This window comes from Amphiprion ocellaris, chromosome 12 (assembly GCF_022539595.1).
Source record: "Amphiprion ocellaris isolate individual 3 ecotype Okinawa chromosome 12, ASM2253959v1, whole genome shotgun sequence".
In the NCBI taxonomy this organism is placed as follows: domain Eukaryota; kingdom Metazoa; phylum Chordata; class Actinopteri; family Pomacentridae; genus Amphiprion; species Amphiprion ocellaris.
The window spans coordinates 18,918,614-18,943,189 of record NC_072777.1 but is presented as its reverse complement, the minus strand read 5'-3'; the positions used below and the strand labels follow the sequence as shown (position 1 = coordinate 18,943,189).

Below are 24,576 nucleotides of genomic sequence, written 5' to 3'. Positions count from 1 at the left end.
GCAAAACCGACCGCTGTGGACCACAAATTTTTTATTTTTTATTTTTTATTTTTATTTATTTTTTTTTCACAAATTTTTTAAAGAGTTCACCCATCAGAAATCACGCAACAACCGAGAAGCCTTGGTGGAGTATTGCGCTCTCTGAGTGCTTTTCTTGTTAAGTGTGTAGACGGTAACAAAATGCATCTGAAAACTATGTTGAAGAGATCTGGAAAAAAGTACTACAAGTTCCTGAACAATGCAAGATTGACCCACGCTCTCAAAAGTAATTCAAAAGTCCTACTTGTAATGAAATATACAACTGTCCAGATTTTTAATGAGCTGAGCGTCATCTGACCGACAGCAGTTTGCTGCAAACAATACCCAGTTAGGCACCCCAGTGTGAGTAATGGTCTCAGGCTGGCCCCTCCTATAAAAAACTGTCAGGCTCCACCACTGAGCTTTTAGTGATTGTGATTTAATTTACTAGCAAAAACCTCCATCACTATATCATGTCATCCAGGATAGATGGATTTGTATGCTGGAAAGCTCCACCGGATGTGTCCGTCCTGCAGTGAGTGTAACTTGACAGCGGTCCACCCACTGAGGCTGGAGGCTGACTGGAGGCTGAGCTGAGCATCCCTGTTTGTTACAGCGCCAGTGAAGAAAAAGAAGCAAAGCCAAAGCCTAATGCTGACTTTCTGAGCAGACATGGGCTGCAGGTGGGGAGGGATTGCTCATCGTCCATCGCTGAGTTAGCTGACTCTGGCTGCTAAAACCCAACGCTACGTCCAACACCATGGCTAAGCAGTACGATGTGCTCTTCCGACTCCTGCTTCTCGGAGATTCTGGGGTTGGGAAAACATGTTTGTTATGCAGATTTACGGACAACGAATTCCACCCGTCTCACATCTCCACTATTGGTAAGACACTGCTCCACCAGCAGGACTTATTTCTTAATTTTTTCCCCCCCGCACTTGTTAATTTGCTCTCTCATTTGTTTTAACGCTCTTCCTTTATTTTGCATTGTCATTTGCGCATCAGCTAGTCACTGTGGAAACTGAATTTTCAATGTATGCTCCATAAATTCGAGCCGAACAGGAATTTCAATGGCCTTGGCATGATTGAACCGGAGTGGTGACTTGATGTGGAGTAGAGTGTTAACTGTACAGTGATTGCATTGGTTGGAGCCCTGAGGGGAAGAACTAACACTTGGCAGCCATGCAGATGAGTTTACCAACTATCATCAGTTGGCACTGACTGGCCACACAACAAAAAACACTTATTTTGGCATATGAGAATAGGATGTTTTGCATCATCCAGCCATATTAACCGGAGTATGGGGGTCCCCATCTGTCCTTTTGTTGGCTCCATGAGGTTCCTGAACCTAGTGATTCATTATTTGGTTCACTCCTGCTGACACTGACTCCATATTCCTTTAAGATCAAATCTTAAAAGAAGGGTTTTTTCTGTACTGATTGTGTCATTCTGTATTTACATGGCAAGGCCTTAACACATTCAGCTCCTTCTCTATTTGCAGATTTAAAAAAAAAAAACTTAAAGCATCCATTTCCACACTCACCGTAAAGAGGACTACTGACTCAGCACAGCATAAGCAGCCACTGCCCTCGATACGACTTGTGCAATGTTTCTACCTCCATAGTTAGGATTCAGAAAGCAGACCATTAAAGGCACATTACCATGCTTCACTTTGAGGTGAGGGAAATGATGTACAGTGAGCTCTGGATTTTTCATATGCTGCAGTGGAATCTCTTATCTCTTCTTCTGAGGCAACTGGGCAGTTTTTTTCTGGGTATGCATGCTTCCACTTAATAGACATCTCCCAGTAAGCTCCTGTTTTGTGATTTGGGGAAAATATGTAATTGCAATTTCATTTGAGATATCATATTTTTAAAGTCTAACTTCAGTTCAGTATTCACTGTGTAGCAGATTTAAAACATGCAATAAGCCCTGGATCACATTTGCTGCATAACAGTCACCTAAACTGTAGCCTTTAGTTTTTGCAAATTGTGTTGTTCAGAGTTGTTATTTCAATTTTTCAATCATAAATTGTTCATCTCTAGTAGCAGCTACTCTATGATCATGTTTATAGCAATTTGCCACAATATGGAAAAGACAAACAGCTGATTTTGCTGTGGCAGGAGGACGAAGAAAGAATCAGGAAATCTTCCTGTAATTGTGCTGGATATGTGGCTCTTTAGTGACAAGACAGAGCACATGTTGTACAAGTAGGATCAAGGCAGTCAGTTATGAAAGTGGCAGAAAGCCTTGAATTAAAAGACAGATATTAGCAACAAGAAAGGCCACAAGAATATGATTGCACCACTCTCTATTCATTTTAACATGATTTTTCAACAGTATTTTTGCTGTACTTGTGAATTTACAAAGGAGGTTTTAGAAGTAAAATGAATGTCTGCGTTTTTTTGAGTGCTCCTCCCACAAAATCCCCACAAACCATGAAGTTAAAATTTTATTTTGAGTCTCTGTATCTGCTTGTCACACAAGCCTCATACAAAATTCTAGATGTCTGTGTTGTCTCACCTGCACCTGGTGGTTGTAATATGTGCTCAATGTTTGCAAAGGCTGCGGTATGCTATTTTAAGTCAAAGACCTATAGCGCTCTACAGGAAACTTCCTTCCTGTAGAGTGATGCTTACACTGATCATTGCAAGGCTTGTTGTCTCTTACAAGAAAAGTTCAACCTGTCTGTGTGTGCTGAAAAAAGATGAATGCAGTGATCTTTCTGCGCTTTTGTTGCAGTGTACCTAATGTTCACCATCACAGCAGTAAGCAGTAAGGTCCAGATACTCGTACTGCACAGAATAGTTGTGGGCAGCAGGTGGTGTTTATAATCCACACTGGGAGGTCTTTCATGGGCCTGCAATAATTATAATTGCTCCTCAGATAAACAAGATTCACAAAGTCCAAAGAGAAAGCGAGGCAAGAGTGACCACCATCAGTGCTCTCCTGTGGAGAATCACTGAATAATTTCCCAGCCTTCACAGTGACAGACGGATATAAATTCTCCCCCGTCTCCCCCATGGGAAGCTCCATTATTCATCATCTCCCCTCACTCCTTCTTTGCTATTGATTATCAAAAAAGGACATCTCATCTAGGGCTGCACAGTGGCTTGATGGTTAGCACCTTCACCTTGCAGCCGTAAGGTTCACGTCCCGGCCTTCCTGGGATCTTTCTGCATGGAGTTTGTATGTTCTCCCTGTGCATGTGTGGGTTTTCTCGAGTACTCCGACTTTGTCCGTAGGTGTGAATGTGAGTGTGATTGTTTGTCTCTATATGTAGCCCTGTGATAGACTGGTGACCTGTCCAGGTGTCCCCTGCCTTCACCCTAAGTCAGCTGGAATAGACTCCAGCCCCCTGTGACCCTAGTGAGGATACTGTATAGATAATGGATATCTCATCTATAGCTTCTCAGTTTTTCTTCCCACCAACATCCGACAATAAAAAGCTGATGTGTGTCTTGTTTGGCAGATGAGGAACACCTCCTACTGTCACTTAAAAGAATTAAAACCCTAAATTCAGACACTAACAACTCGCAGTAAACAGTGTGATGATGAACAGAGGGTGATACAGCATGCAGATACCATAAGACCCATATGTGACTTTTGATTATTGTTGGTATTTCAAGGGCCTTTATCAGCTGCTTCATCGTCCTCCACTCTTGTGAGGATTTGCTCCTGTTCAGCCACAGGAGCGTTAGTGGTTCAGACCTGTCTGACAGTTCATCTCAGAGGTGTGGGGAGGGCTGAGGTCAGGGCTCTGTGCAAGGCCACTTAAGTTCTTCCACACCAAAAAACCATTTCTTCATGGATGTTGCATTTTACACGCAGTGCTGTCATGTCGACGTGAGGTCGCTCATTTGGAACTAACGGGCTTGGTTCAAACCATGAACAACAGCCTCAGAACAAAACTACACAAACTCAGTTGGACAGAGGTGTCCAATGTCTCCAGAGCAGTTTATTACTTCACTGGGATGCACATTTAACATGGCCTGTAAATGGCATCAGTGGAAAACCTTTTAACTGATAGTTACTGATACATATTATGCTCTATACATTATTTGCTCTCTATAAAATACACACCTAAACAATAAAAATCGAACCAGTTGACAGTAATTGGAGCAGGTAGAGTTCTGATCTGAATGACTAATGTGCTCGCACTTATATCTCCATCTTATTTTTGCAGGTCACTGTGTTCTAGGCTTGAGAGTCCATATTTCTCAGACTAAGCACAGCTGTAGAGATGATTTAGTCATGGTATTCAGTCACACTGCTGAGTTTAATCTTCCTTAACTCGGCAGTCTCTTCACTGGACTCCTTAGCTCCTGGCTGTCAGAACACCTATAAAATATCAGCCTGACTCAGCCGTATATATCATAGTTTAATAAGCAGCTGTCGTCATAGTGGAGATCCCAGTTGTGATATGATCCCAACTTGGTCATGCACTCAGCTCACCTTTGCTTCACAACCTCAGCAGTGTAAAGTATGAGGCATCACAGATGGTTATCCTGTTGTAGAGTGGTTATCAGTGAAACAGTGGTGATATCATAACCTTAACTTTTCCTTGGCTTTCTAGGAACATAAAAGATGTGATCTTATATTAAACTGGCTAAGGATGATATAGGTGTGGTACAGGATCACAGGACATCTCAAAAATTGCTTCAGAGGTGCTATGAACCATGGAACCTCAGATTGCGTATGGTTGGGGAGTAGTTGCATGTCTTTCTCCTTGCATTTCCAGTCCTGCATTTAAGATGGCTTTCTTAAAAAGGCAGAAAACATTCCCTAAACACAGGGGTTAAATTGTGCACACCCTGCTTGAGTTCAGCTCTGTCTTCTTCAGTATCACAGTATCAACAACTTGTGAAACTTCCCTTCAGACACTGAGTCACACTGAACAAACAAATGTAGAAGTATCACCTTCTTATGGTTGGCTTTATTTCAGAGCAGCAGCATCACACAGACCAAAAATGTGACCAAACTAAAATAGGGGCTGAGTGCAGTTTATGCTGGTAGCACAGCAGGTGACTGCATTGTTTAATTCAATCTTCTCGTGTTATTTTCATCTTATGCCCCCTTATTAACCTAAATTCTTTTCTACAAATGAATGTTGCTGCACAGACTCATAGTTTCAACAGTGGAGTCATTCGGTTGAGCTCAGGATGAATCAGCACCATAAGAAATGTAATGTAATACAGAACTAAACCAAGCACTGAAATAACATTTTTTGTCAGACAACAAATGAGAACACAATGTATTATACTCAGCTTATAGGTTACTGTAGTTAGTTGGGTCAATGAACACATACACTACAGTGATGTCTTCTATTTTTGCATATTTCTAACTAATATTTATATTTATCTAATATTAGAAAGAGGTAGAATAGGGATAACATACACAACACAAAATGCAGTTTTTAAATGATGATTTATTAAAGATTAATTGAAAACCTATATAACCCTGTGAAGTACTTGCCCCCCAAAATGACTTATGTGCTGCTTTTTGAGACCCTTTAGCTACTTCACAATGTCAGACATCACAAAATAACTGTATTTAGTGAACAAAATAGAACTATGTAGTGATGTTTAGATTCAACAAGCCTGGCAGTAATCACATGTGGGTGTGACTGGTGAAACTGACCCTAGCAGCCTAATGAATTTGGTCATTTGGTAGTTTGGTCGCTAAGGGGGCAATTACTTTTTCACATAGGGCGAGGTGGGCTGGACAAGTTTTTCCTTCAGTAAATGAAATCATCATTTAAAAACTGCATTTTGTGGTTTCTTGACTTATCTTTGTTGTATATAAAAAGTTTGATGATTTGAAGTATTTAAATTTGACAAATATGCAAAAATGGAAGATTTCTGTACTCATGGCTCTGCATGTCTGTTTTTATGTATAACAAGAATGCCAGTGTTGCCTGCCACTACAGTGTATTTGGGTACAGGCCTATGTAACTGGGGTGTTGTAGTGTTAAACTTTGACAAAAAAAAAAGTTATATTAACTTTTCTGTTCAAATTCATTTGTTGTGTTGTTTCTTCCAAAAAGGTACAGAGAGTAAACATCCATCCATCCATCCATTATCTATACACTGCTTAATCCTCATTAGGGTCACAGGGGGGCTGGAGTCTATCTCAGCTGACTTAGGGTGAAGGCAGGGGACAACCTGGACAGGTCACCAGTCTATCACAGAGCTACATATAGAGACATACAGTCATACTCACATTCACACCTACGGACAGTTTTAGAGTTACCAGTTACCACTATGGGAGGAAGCTGGAGTACCCAGAGAAAACCCATTCATGCACAGGAAAACTCCATGCAGATAGATTCCAGGATGGCCGGGACACGAACCGGGTTCTTCTAGCTGCAAGGCAACAGTGCTAACCACCAAGTCACTGTGCAGCCCCAGAAAGTAAACAAATTAGTGGTGGGGCGCGATTAAATTTTTAAAAATCTAATTAATCACAGGCTTTGTAATTAATTAATCGCAATTAATTGCAGTTTTGTCAAATAGCAATATTTGACACAATAAGTGAAGTTTTTCAATTCAAATAAAATTGTGGTTGACAGTTGAATCAATGAATAGACATATACGTGTTTATAATTTAAAATTTATTTTAAAAAAGAGAAAAATGGGACACATAAAAAAGTGATTTTGATGACTTAAAGCCTGAATTTAGTTGTTTTTTTCCACTGTATGGCACATAAAATCAGCATAAGTAGTTCAAGGAGCTTCAGAAAGTTGAAAATCCAGAGATTCATTCTGTTTTCATCTTTTCTGGGTCTGATAAATGGTGGAATTTTGATGGTTCTTTTTATAGGAATATCAATTTTTATTTATGTAATTTTTTTATAAAGAAAAAGTTTATAATTAAGTTATTAAAAGAGATATTTTTGTTGTTTAGGTTATTCCTCATCCAAGGAGGCAGAGCCTCGACGGAGTAAAAACTTAAACCACAAAAATTTCATTTCTATTTATCTGCATTTTTCATGTCTGCTACATTCACAGATTACTGCAAATCTAAATGCAATTATAGCGATTTTATTCAACATTTTAAGACTTTCTGTAAACTCAAGCACTGTCTAGAAAAGTGGTCTATTATGGGATGGCTACACCGTTAGCCGTTAGCATGACTCTTAGCTAACGTTAGCTCTGGTGCTAACAGCAACATGTTTTACATTGAGGTGATACCGTGGGCTTGAAGTGACGCAGTGATCAGAAAACTCTTTGTTGTACAATTTGCACATAACCAGGCTTTTATCCAAGCTGCCATCAGGAAGATTTTTAAAAGGAAAATTTCTGCCCAACAAGCTCAATCTCATCTTTCTTCACTGTTCACCAGTGCCTGACTTCACTCAGTGCTTCCTGTGCTTCTACTTCATGGCTACAAACAGACTTTAGGATCATTACCGCCACCTACTGGGCTGGAGTGTTCATCAGAGTTACCGGTGTGCCAGGAACGAGGGAACTGAGGAGGGTGCAACTAATTTCGTGACTATTTTTAACGCGTTATTTGAGCTGCGATCAATTAATCGAAATTAACGCGTTAAAGTCCCAGCCCTAAAACAAATACAACAAAAATAAAAATGTTCTGACATCTCTCAAGTATAATCTGTTGCCTCCAATTGGTAAAAGAAATTGAGTTTGTGATGCAATATGAAAAACTAACATCAACACAATTCATCTGCAACGCATTTTTTCCAGTGACTGAGCCCTGGTTTGTCTGAACAGTCCTCTTGGACAGAACACTGTGTGTGTGGTGTTAATTAGAATCACTTTCTGCTGAATAGTTCATACTTCTACTGTCTGCAGTCTGATCTGTGACCCCCAGCCTCATTAGACAAGGACCCTCTCTCCTCACAAATCCTAATTTTCCCCATCCAAAACAATTATAAGTGTCTGAATGTTTTGTTTTTAAATATGGCCTGTGGAACAACAAACAAATTGGTGTTAATTTGGGGTTTTTCCACATAGCCTTTATCAAAATGTAGGCCCTAACTCGACCAGATCTGGGTTTTTATACCAATACAAATATGAGGGAAAAAAAACGATTTTAGCAAACTGTCTAATGCCAACTTTTATGGACTCCTACTACACCACAAGACTCACAGGGAACAGCAAAGTTCAAAATCAGTGCACAACAACCAGTAGAGGGTTTTTGTTCTCCTTGTCAGCAGGAGAGTCTGGGGCACGAAAAACAACTAATGTCACACAGTTGAGCTGCTGTCCTCAAGCAGAGATGAAGTGCTAATCCAGTTTGGTGAGATTACTACCTTTTGACTCTACATTTCCTGATTTTGTTTTTTTTTTTTCAAACTCCTACTCTTAAGCCTCAACCTATGCTGACTCAGAACATTTTTGGAGGACATTCATAATGTTTTACATAACCTCTCCTAAAGCTTCACACTATGTTACATCAGCAGCTAAAGTACAGTGCATCAAAACAATAATTAAAAAAAGAAAAGTGGCTACAGATCAACCAAAAGCCTGTCTGAATAAATACATTTTCAGCTGCCGCATACAAGTTTTACAGGAGTTGGCTGATCTCAGCTGTAGAGGAAGAGCATTCCACAGTTTTGGTGCGAGAGCTTGGAAAGCAGAATCACCACAGGTTTTGTACTTGGTTAGAGGAAAAGTCATTTTGTTGGCCTGACCTGAGAGTTCTATTTGGGGTGTAACGTTGAAGGAGGTCCGAGGTGTTTGGTCACACAAAGCCTTAATAGTTAGCACCAATATTTAAAAATGAACACGAAAACTCATCGGGAGTCAGCGAAGAGAGGACAGGACTGGGGTGATGTGGAATCTCTGGTTAGTTCCTGTTAAAAGGTGAGCAGCTGCATTTTGGACTGTCTTAAGGTGGTCCAGAGAGGACTGATTTAAACAGGAAAAAAGGGCATTACAGTAATCTAAACAAGATGAAATAAAAGCATGTAAAATCATCTCCAATTCTACTGTAGATACCATGGATTTTAATTTAACTGTGTTGCACAGATAAAAGAAAAAGGAATGTGTTAGCTGGCTGACATGGCTGTCTAGTGAAAGAGACTGGTCAAAAATCACACCTAGATTTCTAAGGCAAGGTTTAACACAGTTTGTTAATGGTCCAATATGTCGCTTAGTGGAAGGTATCCATTTTTCAGGGGCAAATATAAGGGCTTCTGTTTTGATTGTGTTTAATTGAAGGCAGTTGTCAGACATCTGGATATTAATGGCCTGCAAACAGTCATTTAAAAATCATAATTTGTTGCTGTCATCGGGTTTAAATGAGTAATATAATTGAATGTCATCAGCATACAAATTAAATGAGATCCCACTAAATCGGCTAATTATCTGACTAAGTACGCTAGTACTCTCCAAGACTTGCAAACAGATCTCAATACAGAAAATCTGTGTAAAATGTATTTTTTTAAAGATATGTACTGAGCTGGACATTTTACCACAGATTAACAAGCATTTCAAAAAAACTTAAACTAAAAGTTTGGCAAAAGATTAGGATCATGCAGTAAGGCAGCCATGATCTTGTTTTTTAGGTCGATTATCCATTTACATCAGTGCTTGAATCCTTGCATGCAAGTGTTCTACCACAAGAATTCAACTTATCAGTATTTTGAGTCAACACCAAAGCGGCATCCTTCGCATAGCCCCACCAGCAATGACTGTGATTGGTTTAAAAGAATACAAACAAGCCACAGAGGTTTTTCCTCTATAGCAGAATGATAGTGTATTGATTTTTAATTTGTCACCAATCCTCTTGTATCCTTTTCTATTTTTATTAAGTCTTACAGTTATATTTTTCAGTACTTCTGGCAATTCTTTTCCATGTGGAGTCATGATGCAAACATGCAGAGTCCACAGGTCCAAATTGGAGAAGGTTCTGCTGTTTACAGGTCATCCCTAACCATGTTCATGCAGTTAGCGTGACTACAAATCACGTGTGAACTCATTTTTATTTGAATGATCACAGGTTTTCTAACGTGTGTCAGCGATCACAGGTGTATTCATTTTTGTTCCAATGAGTTTCTCTTTTGGGGCTTTTTTTTGAATGAAGTCTTTCTGAAGAGCTGTTTTTTTTATTATTCATTAGAGGAAATACTGTACTACTCAAACTTGATATAATGCTATTATTGAGAGGAGATTCAGTTCTGAATTACTTGATACTTAGATGATTTTAAAAAGGGTGTTGCTCACTTATGTTGTATATTGTACACTCACTGGCCACTTTATTAGGTACACCTTGCTAGTAAAAGGTTGGACCCTCTTTTAGCTTCAGAACTGCCTTAATTCTTTGTGTCATACTTTCAACAAGGTTTTGGAAACATTCTTCAGAGATTTTGGTCCATATTGACTTTTATAGCGTCACGCGGTTGCTGAAGATTTGTCGGCTGCACATCCATGATGTGAATCTCCCATTCCACTACATCCTTAAGGTGCTCTATTGGATTAAGATCTAGTGACTGTGGATGCCGTTGGAGTGCAGTGAACTCATTATCATGTTCAAGAAAACAGTTTGAGATGATTTGAGCTTTGTGACATGGTGCATTATCCTCCTGAAAGTAGCCATCAGAAGATGGGTGAACTGTGGTCATAAAGGGATGGACATGGTTAGCAACAATAGTCAGGTAGGCTGTGGCGTTTAAATGATGCTCAATTGGTACTAAGGGGCCCAAAGTGTGCCAAGAAAAGAGCTGAGAGACTCCTCGCCTATTCGGGAGCGATCCCGCTTCCGCCTCCAGCTTCCAGCCGGATCGCCGGAGTGATCCCACCTCCAGCTTCCAGCCGGATCGATCCCGCCTCTGCCGCCCGCTTCCAGCCGGATCGCTCAAGTGACCCCCCCGCTGCCGGCCGCCACCTCGCCCACCGGAGAGGTCTGGCCTCCGCCGCCGGCCGCCAGCTCGCCCGCCTGCTCACCCATTGGAGAGGCCCGCCTCCACCGCTGGCCGCCAGCTTGCTCGCCGCAGAGGTTCCGCCTCCACTGCCGGCCCCTGTCCAGACCGCTTGCCTCACCTGACCCCGGGTTATTCCCTGGAAGAACCCTGACTGCCTGGCCTGCCTGCCAGTGGATTTTGTGGACTTTTCCTTTGTGGGACACTTTTGGTTTTGTTTTTCCGGACCCCAGGAGGCATACGTTCGGGGGGGGGGGGGAGGACTGTCACAGTCCTGATGAGAGGATGAGTAGCAGCTGCAGGACCTGTGCAGCTGCAGCTAATTTCTCATCCTCCCGCTATAAAAGCCGGCACCGTGTGCTATGAAGTGACATAAAACTTCATTGTTCAATATGAATTGGTGACAAAATTATAATTGTAAAAAATGATTTGGTCCTCATCCAGCTGTGCTCTGAAGACAACAGCTGTTGACAGTTTTGTCTGTCCTCTGCTAGTAATCATAGTCATGGGTGACAGACCCATCCCCCAGTGAATTAATGTCAGTGCCAGAACATCCATCCATCCATCCATTAGTGAGCCTGTCACTGCTACCTACAGTACACTGACACGTCTCAGCGCCTAATCTGTCTTGCATAGTCAAACATAGCCATCCCTGTAATTAGCCGAGTCAGTTTTGGGTGTGTTCCCATTAGTTTTTACATGGCTCTCACACTGCTGCTGTCAAATGCTGCCATGTTAAATTAACTGCTGTTTCTCACATTGTGCACACTGCACATCTCCATCGTCACAGTTGCCCGTGAAGGGAAGATGGGAACCTGAAAAAGCTTTTTGTCAAGCAGTTATTTAAGATTTATGATTTTACAGTTTTAAAGCTACTAAAGCTGAGTACAAGGTTTAGGAATCAATAAACATACAGTTAATGCTAACATGTAGAAGTCACGGATACAGTTTACTTCAGTTCTCTTTTCTTACTGCACCAAGACAATAGTCTCTCAGTAGTGCCTTCCAGAGAGTTGTACATTCATATAAAACACCATGTAAAAGAAATAAATCAAAACCTATCAAACAGTAGGAACAATCTGTCAGTCATGTATTGGTGTTTGGAGCAGACTTACTTAGATTCTAGATAGATAGTAAGACATATCAATGCACATTCAGTTCTGTAATCCTGAAACACTGACATTCAGGACTTTCTGTACAACAACTTTTCCTTCAGACTGATCTGAAAAATCTGAATATCAGACTTTTAGTAAGGAGCGACACTTTTTACAAATTTATAACCTCATGTCTCTATCTTCCAATTATTTGTACTGTGGGTTGCCCCTGTTGAGTGGACCTGCAGTACACATCGCTATATAGAACTGCCTCATTTGGCTCAACTCTTAAAAAGCAATGGAAAGAAATCAGATGGATGCCCATACTACTGATATGTTTCACAGCTGGAGGCAGACAGTGTGGGCTGAAACATTGTTTAGTTTTCTCAAAAAATAACTCACAGTCTTCCTGTTATGTGAAGTGATTGAAGTCAGTAGGTTTTTCTCTGAGCGCCATCCCAGCTGTGACACGTGGTCCTCGAGTATCAGGTTAATTTGGATGAATTGTTAATTTGTGGGGATTGGCGTGGTCTGTAGCAGCCTTTGGGTTTGCATTTTGTTGACCTGAATGAATTTGTCTGAGAGGAAAGATAGAGAAAAGAGACAAGAAAAAAGAGAGTAAAAAATTTGATTCAGATTTCTTCTAATTTGGCTCTGATGCAGCTGCCTCTCTTTATCTGTGACCATCACTCTGGGATACTGAGCAGTGTCCTGCCAAAACCACTAACTGATTGGTTATACGTCACCAGCAAGAGCCAGTCAACACTAAAGGATAAACTGTAGAAAGTTCTCTTTTATTTAAGCTGAACTCCAAGCAGTTTCTGGGTTCATTTTTCTTTATTGTGGCTTCATTTTTTCACTGCAACATAAAGTCCTGCACCTCTATGGAAACAGTATAAACATGGTTAGAAGTAGAGGGAACTCAGAAATGTCTTTTTCCCTGCATAACAAAAGTAAAATGCCATAAAGAAAGAAAGAAGGGAAAACTGAACATCTTTAATTACCTATTTTACAAAATAATAATAATAATCTGGAGTCAACATGTACAACTTTTTTCCAAATGTCCACAGTTGTTACAGATACTTGGGGGGAAAAAAATGCAAAAAAGAAGGGTGACTTACCATAATGAAGACATTTTACTACTTAATTTGTGTCCATTCCCCCCACTGTCTGCTCTGTATGAACATGGCCTGCAGTTCAGCCTAAAAAGTCCCTACATTTTTGTCACGACTGTTGGTCATAGCTTCTCAATAGAGCAGTGGAGCACAGATTTTTTTGCAGAATCTGTTGGAGGGTTTTGGGGTTCCGAGGGGTACACATAAACACAAGCATGTCAACAAAGTTTTGTTTTGGAGACTGTGTTATTCTAAATTTTCACCAAGATTTAATCTTTCTACTACAAATGCATATCATTTCTTAATATCTGTTATAGGCCTCCTTGATAACTAATAATCACTCTCGGCCCTGAATAAACCATACTGGTCGACCCCTGTCATAGACTTACTACAGCAGTTGTTTCATGCTGTTGTTGGTGAGATTAATTGTATAGAATGGCCTCTCTTCCTACCATGTAGCAAAATGTATCGGGTAGTGGGCTTTTGCTGGGGAAATTTGAACTCCTGACCGTGGTACTTCTAAAATCTTGGCCACAGCAATCAGTTGTATTAGTGCAACAATACTGTATCTTGTATAGAGAATTACAAGACCTCCTCTCCCAGCCAGACAAGAATAAACGAGGAATTAATCAATGCTTGGAATTAGTTTCTGTTATAACAATGCAAAGAAAACCCCAAAAACTAAGAAAGTCCCTTGATATATGTATTGGTCTTCAGAAATGCACGGTCCAGTCCGGATTTTCTATGAACAATATCACACTCCACCATCTGGGATAGATCAGAGATCACTGAAGCGTGAGCGACTTCTTTCTTAACCGCTTCCCATCTCAGCTCTCTTTCCTTCATTTGTTCTATGTGCTGTTAAGCAGAGCTCAGCCTCTTTTTTCTCATTTTGTCTCCCATGCAGTCGATACAAAGAGAGGAACTAAATGAGGACTTGGCTCACTGAATCATTAGCTCGATCTCCTAACAGGCTGACGATACAAGGATGATGCGGCTCTCAGTGTGTTCATACATCTATGATGTTACAAAGCTGGAGTAGATACTGGTCAACCTCTGTCTGTAGAAGACGTGCCGGCTTAATTGATTTCAGTCACTTACAGTGTGGAAAGAACACACGTCTATGAGAACACTTAAAGCATTTAGCCTTTGCACAGCCCCCTGTGGGTCTGGAGAAATACTGAATAAATTAAGATCTCCTCTGTGAATGTAATTTTGCAAATTTCCTAACCATGTCTTCTCTCTTACAGGAGTTGACTTCAAAATGAAGACACTAGTAATAGATGGTATCAAAGTACGGATACAAATATGGTAAGAAATGAGACACCATGTCGGAAAGCTTTGTGCATGACAAGAACAATATGTTGTTCTATGTTATTTGAGCACAGTTTCTGTTTCAGAAAATATTAATTATTTTCCAGTGTTTTGCTTGTATCTATCATTCAGAACACTGAGGTTATATTATCTATATTTTTTCAAGGTTATTTGGAATTTTAGCAAACTGGAGAAACTTTAAGTACTGTCATTTTTTATTATTATTATTTTAATATATAATTTTTAAAAAACATCAAAAATCAACTTTCAGTCCGGCAGTAATATTAAAGGACAAAGACCAAGATTTCATAAATTGCTACATTGTCTTCCCAATTGTTACATTTAGGTACAACATGCTGGGTTGAGCATTGATTTAAAAAAACATTCACAGTCCTGTCTGTTGACTGCAACAAAAGCACTTTGGTTAAAGTTAGGGAAAGACCAGTTTCCTGTGGACTTTTCTGTGTCAAAGCAGACCACAGTGTCCCAACATAACCATAAAAACATAGAATTACTGCAGTTACCACAAGTGCTTGACATGAAAGTCTAAGTCAAATTTAAAAAGCACATTTGTAAACAACAAGAGCTGACGCACAACTAAAATTGCAGCCCATAAAGCACAATAAAACACAAGGAATAAAAGACATCCAGTTTTTTACAAAAAGAAAAAGACAATAAAATAATCAAGTGCAAGAAGAGGTAGGGGTTCAGCAGTGACTTAAAATGTTCTAAAGTTTGAGCAGTTCTTACATGAAAAAATAAACTGTTCCAGAGATTTGGAACAGCCTCAATGAAGGTTCCATTACCTCTATTTTTGTGTCTGGACCTCAGAACATCCAGGAACTTCTGGTTGGTCGATCTTTGTGCTGTAACCAGAGTATGAAAATGGAAGAGTTCTGTTCAACAAGGTTGCACCAATCTATTTAAAACCTTAAAAATAAACAATAAAATCTTAAAATCAATGCTGAAATGCTACATTTTTTTCCTGTTTGAAGTCGAACAGCTGCATATTAAGAAATACAACCGACTAAGTGAGTGGTAATAAAGACATGAATAACTTTTGTGTTTGGGAGACAGATCAACCTTCACCTCTGCTAAAATATCTTCAGTGAATAAAGTACATTGTGACTGCTGAGTTGACTCGTCTATTAAATGTGAAGGAACTGTTAAAGATCACTCCAGCATTTCTCATAAAATATTAATTGTAAGGTTCAAGAGTGTTGTCATTGTCATTGGACAGGTCAGGTTGACCAAACATTAGGATCATCGTCTTATTTTCATCAAGACTGATGAAGATTTTTTATGCACTGAAAGGAGGATTGGGTCCAAAATGGGGCATTGATGGACTCCATAAATAATCAGGATATAGTGCTGCAAGACTAGATATTTTGGCAGAAAAAACATTTTCTGTTACTCATGTGCTCTGCGTGTTTCCGACTTATACACTACCGTTCAAAAGTTTGGGGTCACTTAGAAATGTCCTTAGTTTTGACAGAAAAGCATTTTTTTCAATGAAGATAACATTGAATTAATCACAAATACAGTCTAGACATTGTTAATGTGGTAAATGACTATTCTAGCTGGAAACGGCTGATTTTTAATAGAATATCTCCATAGGGGTACAGAGGAACATTTCCAGCAACCATCACTCCTGTGTTCTAATGCTACATTGTGTTAGCTAATGGTGTTGAAAGGCTAATTGATGATTAGAAAACCCTTGTGCAATTATGTTAGCACATGATTAAAAATGTGAGTTTTTATAGAAAGCATGAAATTGCCTGGGTGACCCCAAACCTTTGAACGGCAGTGTATGTATTGCACACATTAAATATTTTTATCTGCAAGCTTCATACGCTGGGAGATTATAAAAATGTATAGTTGCTTGTCTGTGTTTTCCTCAGCAGCTATTGTCAAACTATGAACACTGAAGGTCAAACACACAGCTTTAGGAAGTTAAGTGAGTGGATCCACTGTTTAAAGTGTGACGTCTTCACATTGTAATGAAGATAATGTTCCCTGTTTTTCTGATACTTAAGGATATTCACTATCAATAGGGATAACCCTAACCCTAAGCCGAAGAAACCCTTGTGCAATTGTGTTAGCACCATGAATAAAAGTGTGAGTTTTCATGGAAAACATGAAATTGTCTGGGTGACCCCAAACATTTGAATGGTAGTGCATGTGTTAACATTCCTTATTATTATGCTGAGAGAAGATTGAATACACTGCAGTGATTGTCATTACTTGCATATATTACATTGATGTCACAGCATTTTAAGGTGCTTTTGCATTAGCTATACAGAGTTACACTAAACACAAGGTATAGTGGAGACTGGTTCATATTTTGAACTAATGACTGTGCGAAATGAAAAGTTAGGCTAGCATCAATGCTAATACATTTTCTTGGAATAGTAAATAGCAAATTTCACAGCAGTTCATCAAATTCTCATCAGTTTAAAGTGGGGGACCATGACAACTCTTACTAAAACCCACTGACATGCATTGTCACGAAGCTTAAAACATGATTGTCTTTTTTTTTCTATTGCCCTGCATGTCATCATATTACAATGTCACAAATGATGAAATGTGCATTTTCATGAATATTTGTTTGTCTGTGCAGGGACACTGCTGGCCAGGAAAGGTACCAGACCATCACTAAGCAGTACTACAGACGAGCACAGGTAGTTGACCTCAAGTCTCCTCCGTTGATTCTACTGTGACGTGTGCGATTTGCCTCATATTAATGTATTATTATTACTGCTGAAACTAATTCAAATCTAATTTTTTTCCTAAATTAAATTTGTTACAGCTACAAGAATAGATCATGCCTAATCCTCAGCACTACTTCAGTTACTTAGATGCTCTTAAAGGGATTATGATCAAGTTGCACATTTAGCATTTTAGAACAACATTGTAAAAAGATGTAATCTCATATAGTTTTTCCCTTTCCCAATAAAGGGATGTTGCTATTTGCTCTCCACAACTACACACAACAACCACCACCCTGACATTGTTATTTATGAATTTTGCCTTTGCTTTGGGCACTTAAATAGGTTAAAATGGCTGAAACCGAATTGTCTATTTACCAGAAACTGGTAATGAAATTGGAAGACAAGTGTCTTGTTCCAGTTATGTGCTATAAAACAGTTCAATGGATTTCCCATCCAGCCTGTGGCTTACGATGTAAAATAAATTGCTGGTAGAGGCAGCCAATTTTCCAAGTGGTAGTCTGGTTTGCGTGCAGGAATCATATTATTGTTTCCAATTTTATCAACTTAAAAAAAATGCTTCTAAGGTTCAAGAACATTTTTAAACAGGACTCTCTATGGTGCTTTAAAACATGTTTGTTGTTTTCAAATCTCTCTTCAGGGAATCTTCCTGGTGTATGATATCACGAGTGAGCGATCTTTCCAGCACATCATGAAATGGGCCAGTGATGTGGACGAGGTGAGTCACTGAGCTTGTGGATTTGAGATAAATCAGGCACATTGGAAATCAACAAACATTTTTCTCACATTGTAGAAAGAGCCAAACTAATAAATCAACTGACTTTGCAGAGACCTCAGGTTGGATAAAGAACAGATGCCTGACATGGTGTGATGTGCGTTTATTATGTTTCATCTTCATTTCAAATATCTGTCATCATATTTTAAAATATGCTGTCATAAATACTGGAAAGATGTTTTTCTTCTTGCAGTCACTTTTTCTGTTGGCTTTTGGTTTTCATAACACTCTTTTGTCTGCCTTGCTTCCCCCTGTCATTTCCCAGATGATTCTATTCTTTTAATTTAGTCATTATGGGCCTAATTTCCTCTATGGGTCTGTCCGAATATATTCTCTGTTGATCTTGGCATGCTCCTCACTTACTTTTAATCTAGGTCTCATTTCCTGAACTCTATCTCTCCTGTGTTTTCTCCCCTCCGTCTTCTGTTGACATTCAAAATCGCTCTCTCCCTTCCTATATCTTTAATTTGTTTTCTATTCCTCTTCCTTATCTGTAAATATCCATTCATATCCACATGACAACCCCTGCAGTATGCTCCTGACAAGGTCCAGAAGATTCTCGTAGGGAACAAGTCAGATGAGGTGGACAAGAGGCAGGTAGCCACAGAGCAAGGAATCAAGGTGGGTCCTTCACTGGCACATGAGGACTTTCTCAGTTGTTGTCTATCTGCATGTCTGTATCATGGCTCCACATAGAAAAGAATTGTCAGAGGAACTAAAAAATCTGATTATGAGTCTTCGTAAAGATGGTAAAGGATACAGAAAAATCGGTGACCAACTAAAAATGTGTGGACGCACAGTTATACTGGTAATCAGGAGGTATAGAATGAGTCATAGTACCACTAATCAGAGCCACCGTGGTCATCCTCCTACAAAGACGCCACAGACAGTGCACTACTTGCACTACCAGTATGTGTATATATATATATATATATATATATATATATATATATATATATATATATATATATATATATATATATATATATTTCTTGTGTGTTTTTATTCTTTATTCTTATTACGCTTTTTGTTTTGGTCTGGAACAGGTGCTCAATGCATTTCACTGCGCATTATACTGTTCATAATTGTCTTGTGGTAAATAAAGGTCTTGAATCTTGAATCGACGACGCAAAACTGCAAGATTAAACTTTCCGAAAGAGCAGGAAAAGAAGCCTGAGTCATTTGGGAGCACGTTCAATGGTCAGTAGAGAGCACTGTGTTTTTGTTCAGCTCAGATGGTGTCCAGCACGTTTGGCATTATCCTAAGCAGAATGGCCACAATGAATGCATGGTGTCAATACTAAAGCAGAGGCAGGTGTGTGATGATATGATGCCGCATGAGTGCAAAGGTGCTGGGGAAATTTACAGACAGCACCGTGGATGTCTGTAGACATACCAAAATACCGGCCGACAAGATGACTCTCAGTCTATAGAAAGTCAGAAATAATGCAATTCCAGCTCCATAAGGTATGGAAAAAACATCTTACCCTTTTGACCTTTTCATTTGAGTTCTGGGCCCTGTGGATTCTGTGGATCTCAATCAGACCTGAATTTCTAGTCCTAAAATGAGCTTTGAATGCCCTGATGCACCAATTTGATCTGTGAGGACAAGACTAACTACTGTTTCACCATTAAAAGCTGCACCTGAACACACAATTACGTCTGACAGCCAGTAGACTATCATAAACACATGTTCCACACCTGTATGAGAGGAAATAACTAGTCAGTAGTCTGCGGTCCGAATTCCAAACAAAAAGCTTGTTTGTGTTATTGAAATACTGTTGTTGTCACTGCTGTCTGTCTTCCAGCTTGCCAAGGCTTATGGAATGGACTTCTTTGAGACAAGTGCCTTCACGAACTATAATATAACAGAGGTGAGGTGATCTGAGAGGATGCTGTTCAGAAGGAACTAATGACATCCTATGCCAATGTACAGAAAAGTACCGACATCAACGCTATGTATCCAGTCATAATTACAGTATGTGTTTCACAGAAATGACTTGATCTCTCATGTTGTTCTTCTCCTGTGACTGTGTTTCCTTCCAAGACTTTTACACGACTGGCTGAACAGGTGCTGGCAGCCAATAAAAAGGACCTGGATCTGCTCCGGATGTCCATGAATGATGAGCTTAATCTTGCTGCTCTGGAGGAGGAGGAGGGACTCTGTGACGGTGCATCTGGAGACCAGCGCAAAGGCTGCTGGTGTTAAAGAAGCTACATGAATTTTAATTGAACATATACTACCAGTCAAAAGTTTTAGAACACCCCAATTTCTCCATTTTGTTATTGAAATTTTGCATGTTGATGTCTCATTGTACCCTGAAATGAAAAGCATAGAACAAATAAACAAATGAAGTTTAAAAAAAAAAATCAATTTAGAAACCAAAACTTTTTTACTCATCAAAGTAGCCACCTTTGGCAGATACATCTGAACACGCTCATGGCATTCTTGCCACAATGGAAATCAAATATTCTTCAGAAAATTCTTCCAACTCTGTTGCAGAAGTTCCCATAAATGTGTGACACTTGTAGGTTGCTTTGCTTTCACTCTTCTGTCCAGTTCATCCCAAACCAGCTCCATGGGGTTTAAGTGTGGAGACTGTGCTGCCACTCCATGTTTTCAAGCTTACCATCTTGTTCTTTTTTCCTGTGAGCCTCCTATCACCAAGCTGTTGAATCTCAGTAACTTGTCTTCTGATTCTGTTGTGGCTTTGGGTCTTCCAGACCTCTTCCTGTCAGAGTTTCCCCCAGTTTCTGAGTGCCTTTTAATGGTGAAGAAAATTCTACTTATTGACACCTTGACTTTCTTCACAATTTCTTTGTAGGAAAGACCTACATTTTTAAGGGTTATGATGGTCTGTCTCTCTTCTCTTGTTAATTGCCTTTTCCTCGCTATTTTTATAGCAACACACAACTTTCTGTAGTACAAAGCTGTTCACATAATGCTCTGGGTATGGTGCCAAGGTGTGTTACAGCACTACTTTTATGCAGACAAGAGGGGGTTGCAAGTAATCAAGAAAAGTTGGGACACCTCTAGGATTTGGTAGCACCAACTTTCAGCGCTTGATCAACCTCCATTGTTGCAGAACAGCTTTAAGATCCCTGTTCCTTGTTCCCCGAAAAAGGCCTTTTTGTAGAATTCTGAAATGTACATTATTTTTTCAGTTTTGAGTAGCCTTACCTTTATTTTGTGTCCTCTGGTAGTTCACCACTTATCTTTGTACCATTTCAAGCTATTCATTGGACTTCAACTACTTGAATTTCAATAAAAAACTGGAAAAATTGGGGCGTTCTAAAACCTTTGACCGGTAGTGTATGTCACCGCCACACACTTTGCACACTCTTGGAAAAATGTGTCTCATTTTGTTTTAGCCTAAAATAAAGAGACACAACTAGCTACAATTTTGAAACCAGCTGTGTCCCACGGTTTTATGGAGCAATGCCAAACATGCTACAAAGCTGTTTGAGAGCAGTTTCAAGGATAAAGCGAGAAACATTTTGCCCTAAGATGCCAGGTGTGTGGTGATTTAACAAACTGAAGGTCTAAATGTCAAGATTTCCCTCGGTGGGACAGAATGTTCATTGTTTAAAGTATTAACTCTTGCTCAATTCAGTGTGTCTTTGATGTGACTAAATGCAATTCATGTCCACTACAAATTTTGCAATTGACGGAAAAGTTCCAGGAGAACTGGAAATGAGGATTTAATCATCTTTTCTTTATAGTCTTTATCACTAGTCATAATGTAGAGCATAAGGAATGACTTGGAATTGCCCAATGATGACTTGAAACAGTTGTATATTATATTATTTTTCAAATTCTGTGTCTGATATTGATTTTTCCAAATCAACAAAGTGACTGGTATAGCTCTGGCCTTCATCCACCCCTTCAGTTTTTTCTTTATTTGAGTATTGACGTTCATGGCCTTTCTTCTGTTGAATGCTTTAGCTGTAGTGTATGCATTTACCACAAGAGGGTGCTACATGCATTTCAAATACAGCCTTGAGTTGTGGTCACAAACTATTTTTCTTTTACTCCCTGCTGATTTTTGGTTGTAATTGCACTTGCAATAGCTACCTTTAACAGAATGAAAGAATTCTAAATATATGCAGCCATTTCATTATTTTTTGGGTTTCATGCAAATGTTAACTACACAGGGCCTTTTTCAGTTTGTGATGTCATTCATCCAAGTGGTCAGATATATTTGAGTAGATCATTGAGAGCAAAATTATTCAATTTCTCTGTAGCAAAACAGAACGTATTTTTTTATTTTATGTTGTTTGTTTGAAGCAGAAAAATGTCATATAGTTCAAATGGTTTGATAACTGCCCATTGTAATGTATATACCAAGTTTTTGAAAGCATCATACACTGAAAGAATCATAAGCATATATTCACCATGAATTTGACTGTATTACCATTAGAGGACTGTATAAAAAGTCCACATGGATATTCTAGATGGTTTGAAATATTCCCTTTGTGAAGATAACGTTTTGGTCATTCTGTCCTTTTCTCACTGTTTTGTACAGAGTCCAGTGGAGACGCCATTTCTTTTCCCCACAGATCTGGGGCGAGTGGGAGTTTTGCATGCAGTTTTTCTTCCTTTGTTTTATTGCAACTTCAGTGAAGTTAATTATCACCTGAGCGTAATACAAGTATAGCATTTGACCAGAGTTGCCTGTTAGAGAGGTATACAGATTGACCATCATAGAAAGAACTTTGGCTACTTTTTTGCAACTTAGTATTAGTAAATTCTACTCAAAGAAATTGTTAATGTGTGCAACATGTGAAATGGCAGTATGTTGTCCTGAATGATGTTCTGGACTAAACTCTAGATACACTATGTATCTGTGTTGTTTTCAGGAACTTTTCTTTCTTTCCTTTAGGGTACCTTAATCGTATTTGTGAAGATATATTAAATGCAACATGTAAAATGCAACATGTTATTCTTGGAGAAAAGATGTCAGTTGTTTATGAGTAAATACTTGCAGATATATTACTCTGAGAGGTGTCTTCTTGCTACTGTTGAGATCCAGGCATCTCATATTATGAGACAGAGATGCGGGGTTAGGCTTAGGGTTAGGGTTATCCCTACTGATAGTGAATATCCTTAAGTATCAGAAAAACAGGGAACATTATCTTAATTACAATGTGAAGACGTCACACTTTAAACAGTGGATCCACTCACTGAACTTCCTAAAGCTGTGTGTTTGACCTTCAGTGTTCATATTTTGACAATAGCTGCTGAGGAAAGCACAGACAAGCAACTATACATTTTTATAATCTCCCAGCGTATGAAGCTTGCAGATAAAAATATTTAATGTGTACAATACATACACTGCCGTTCAAAGGTTTGGGGTCACCCAGGCAATTTCATGCTTTCCATGAAAACTCACACTTTTATTCATGTGCTAACATAATTGCACAAGGGTTTTCTAATCATCACTTAGCCTTTCAACACCATTAGCTAACACAATGTAGCATTAGAACACAGGAGTGATAGTTGCTGGCAATGTTCCTCTGTACTTCTATGTAGATATTCCATTAAAAATCAGCTGTTTCCAGCTAGAATAGTCATTTACCACATTGACAATGTCTAGACTGTATTTCTGATTAATGCTATCTTCATTGAAAAACATGCTTTTCTTTCAAAACTAAGGACATTTCTAAGTGACCCCAAACTTTTGAACACCAGTGTACATATATCACTGCATGTCTAACTCCTATTTTTATGCTGGCTACGTAAACAGTACCTAGACAGAAGTTATGTTTCACCTTCTAATTTAACCACTAGATGACAGATTCACCCCATGAGCTTGTTCTCCCACACAGCCTGCGCTCAGTGTAAAAACTCTTGCGTCATGGTGGGAACTTCATTAGTTACACAGTGAGTATTTACAACAGTCAATAAACAACCCAATTAGTTACCACATATAAATGTAATTGCCATTTGGTGGTCACTTTTATTACACATAACTTCAATACTTTAAATAGCCCGTTGCCCACAGTATTCTTTGACTCTTAAAGCTGACAGTTTTAGTACCTTAAAATGCTCTCCACATTTATTTAACATACACAGAAAAAATATAATAAAATAATGTGTCGCTACTCGTCAGTGACAGGGTTTTCTCACAAAGACTTGCAGGGAAAAAAAAGCTGCAAAACTTTTGTTCATCACCTCATCTGAGCTGTTAATGTTGTGAACTCATTAAAGCTTTTTGGGTGAAATTACCATAATAATGAATATGCATGTGGAACTGTTGCCTGGTTGATAGAAGTGACAGCTCGGTATCTGTCGCAAGGCTGAGTGACACACACACACACACACACACACACACACACACACACACACACACACACACACACACACACACACACACACACACACACACACACACACACACGTACAGAATAAGAGGCTGCTACATAGCACACACACACACACACTACATGCACACACTGCATATATGTACACAGGGAGGGAGTTCATTGTTGCTGTTGTAAGCAGAAGCTATCATCATCATTTTCATCATCATCATCATCATTTTCTGCAACACAATCCCCTACCACATTACTTCAGGTCTTGCAGCTGTCTGACATTCGCCCGTATGGTGTTCCTGTGAGTCAGTGTAAATGAGTGAATGTTCGG

At 39.2% G+C, this 24,576-nt stretch overlaps 1 protein-coding gene across 1 annotated transcript; it reads left to right on the top strand.

Annotated features, from left to right (window-relative positions):
- Window positions 1-564: 564 nt before the first annotated feature.
- rab15 (RAB15, member RAS oncogene family) lies at window positions 565-22,921 on the top strand. Its single transcript, XM_023271768.3, has 7 exons — window positions 565-902; window positions 14,363-14,423; window positions 17,047-17,107; window positions 17,796-17,873; window positions 18,462-18,551; window positions 19,739-19,804; window positions 19,978-22,921. The coding sequence occupies exons 1-7, from the start codon at window positions 779-781 to the stop codon at window positions 20,137-20,139; spliced, it is 642 nt and encodes a 213-aa protein (XP_023127536.2). The 5' UTR covers window positions 565-778; the 3' UTR covers window positions 20,140-22,921.
- The last annotated feature ends 1,655 nt before the right edge of the window (window positions 22,922-24,576 follow it).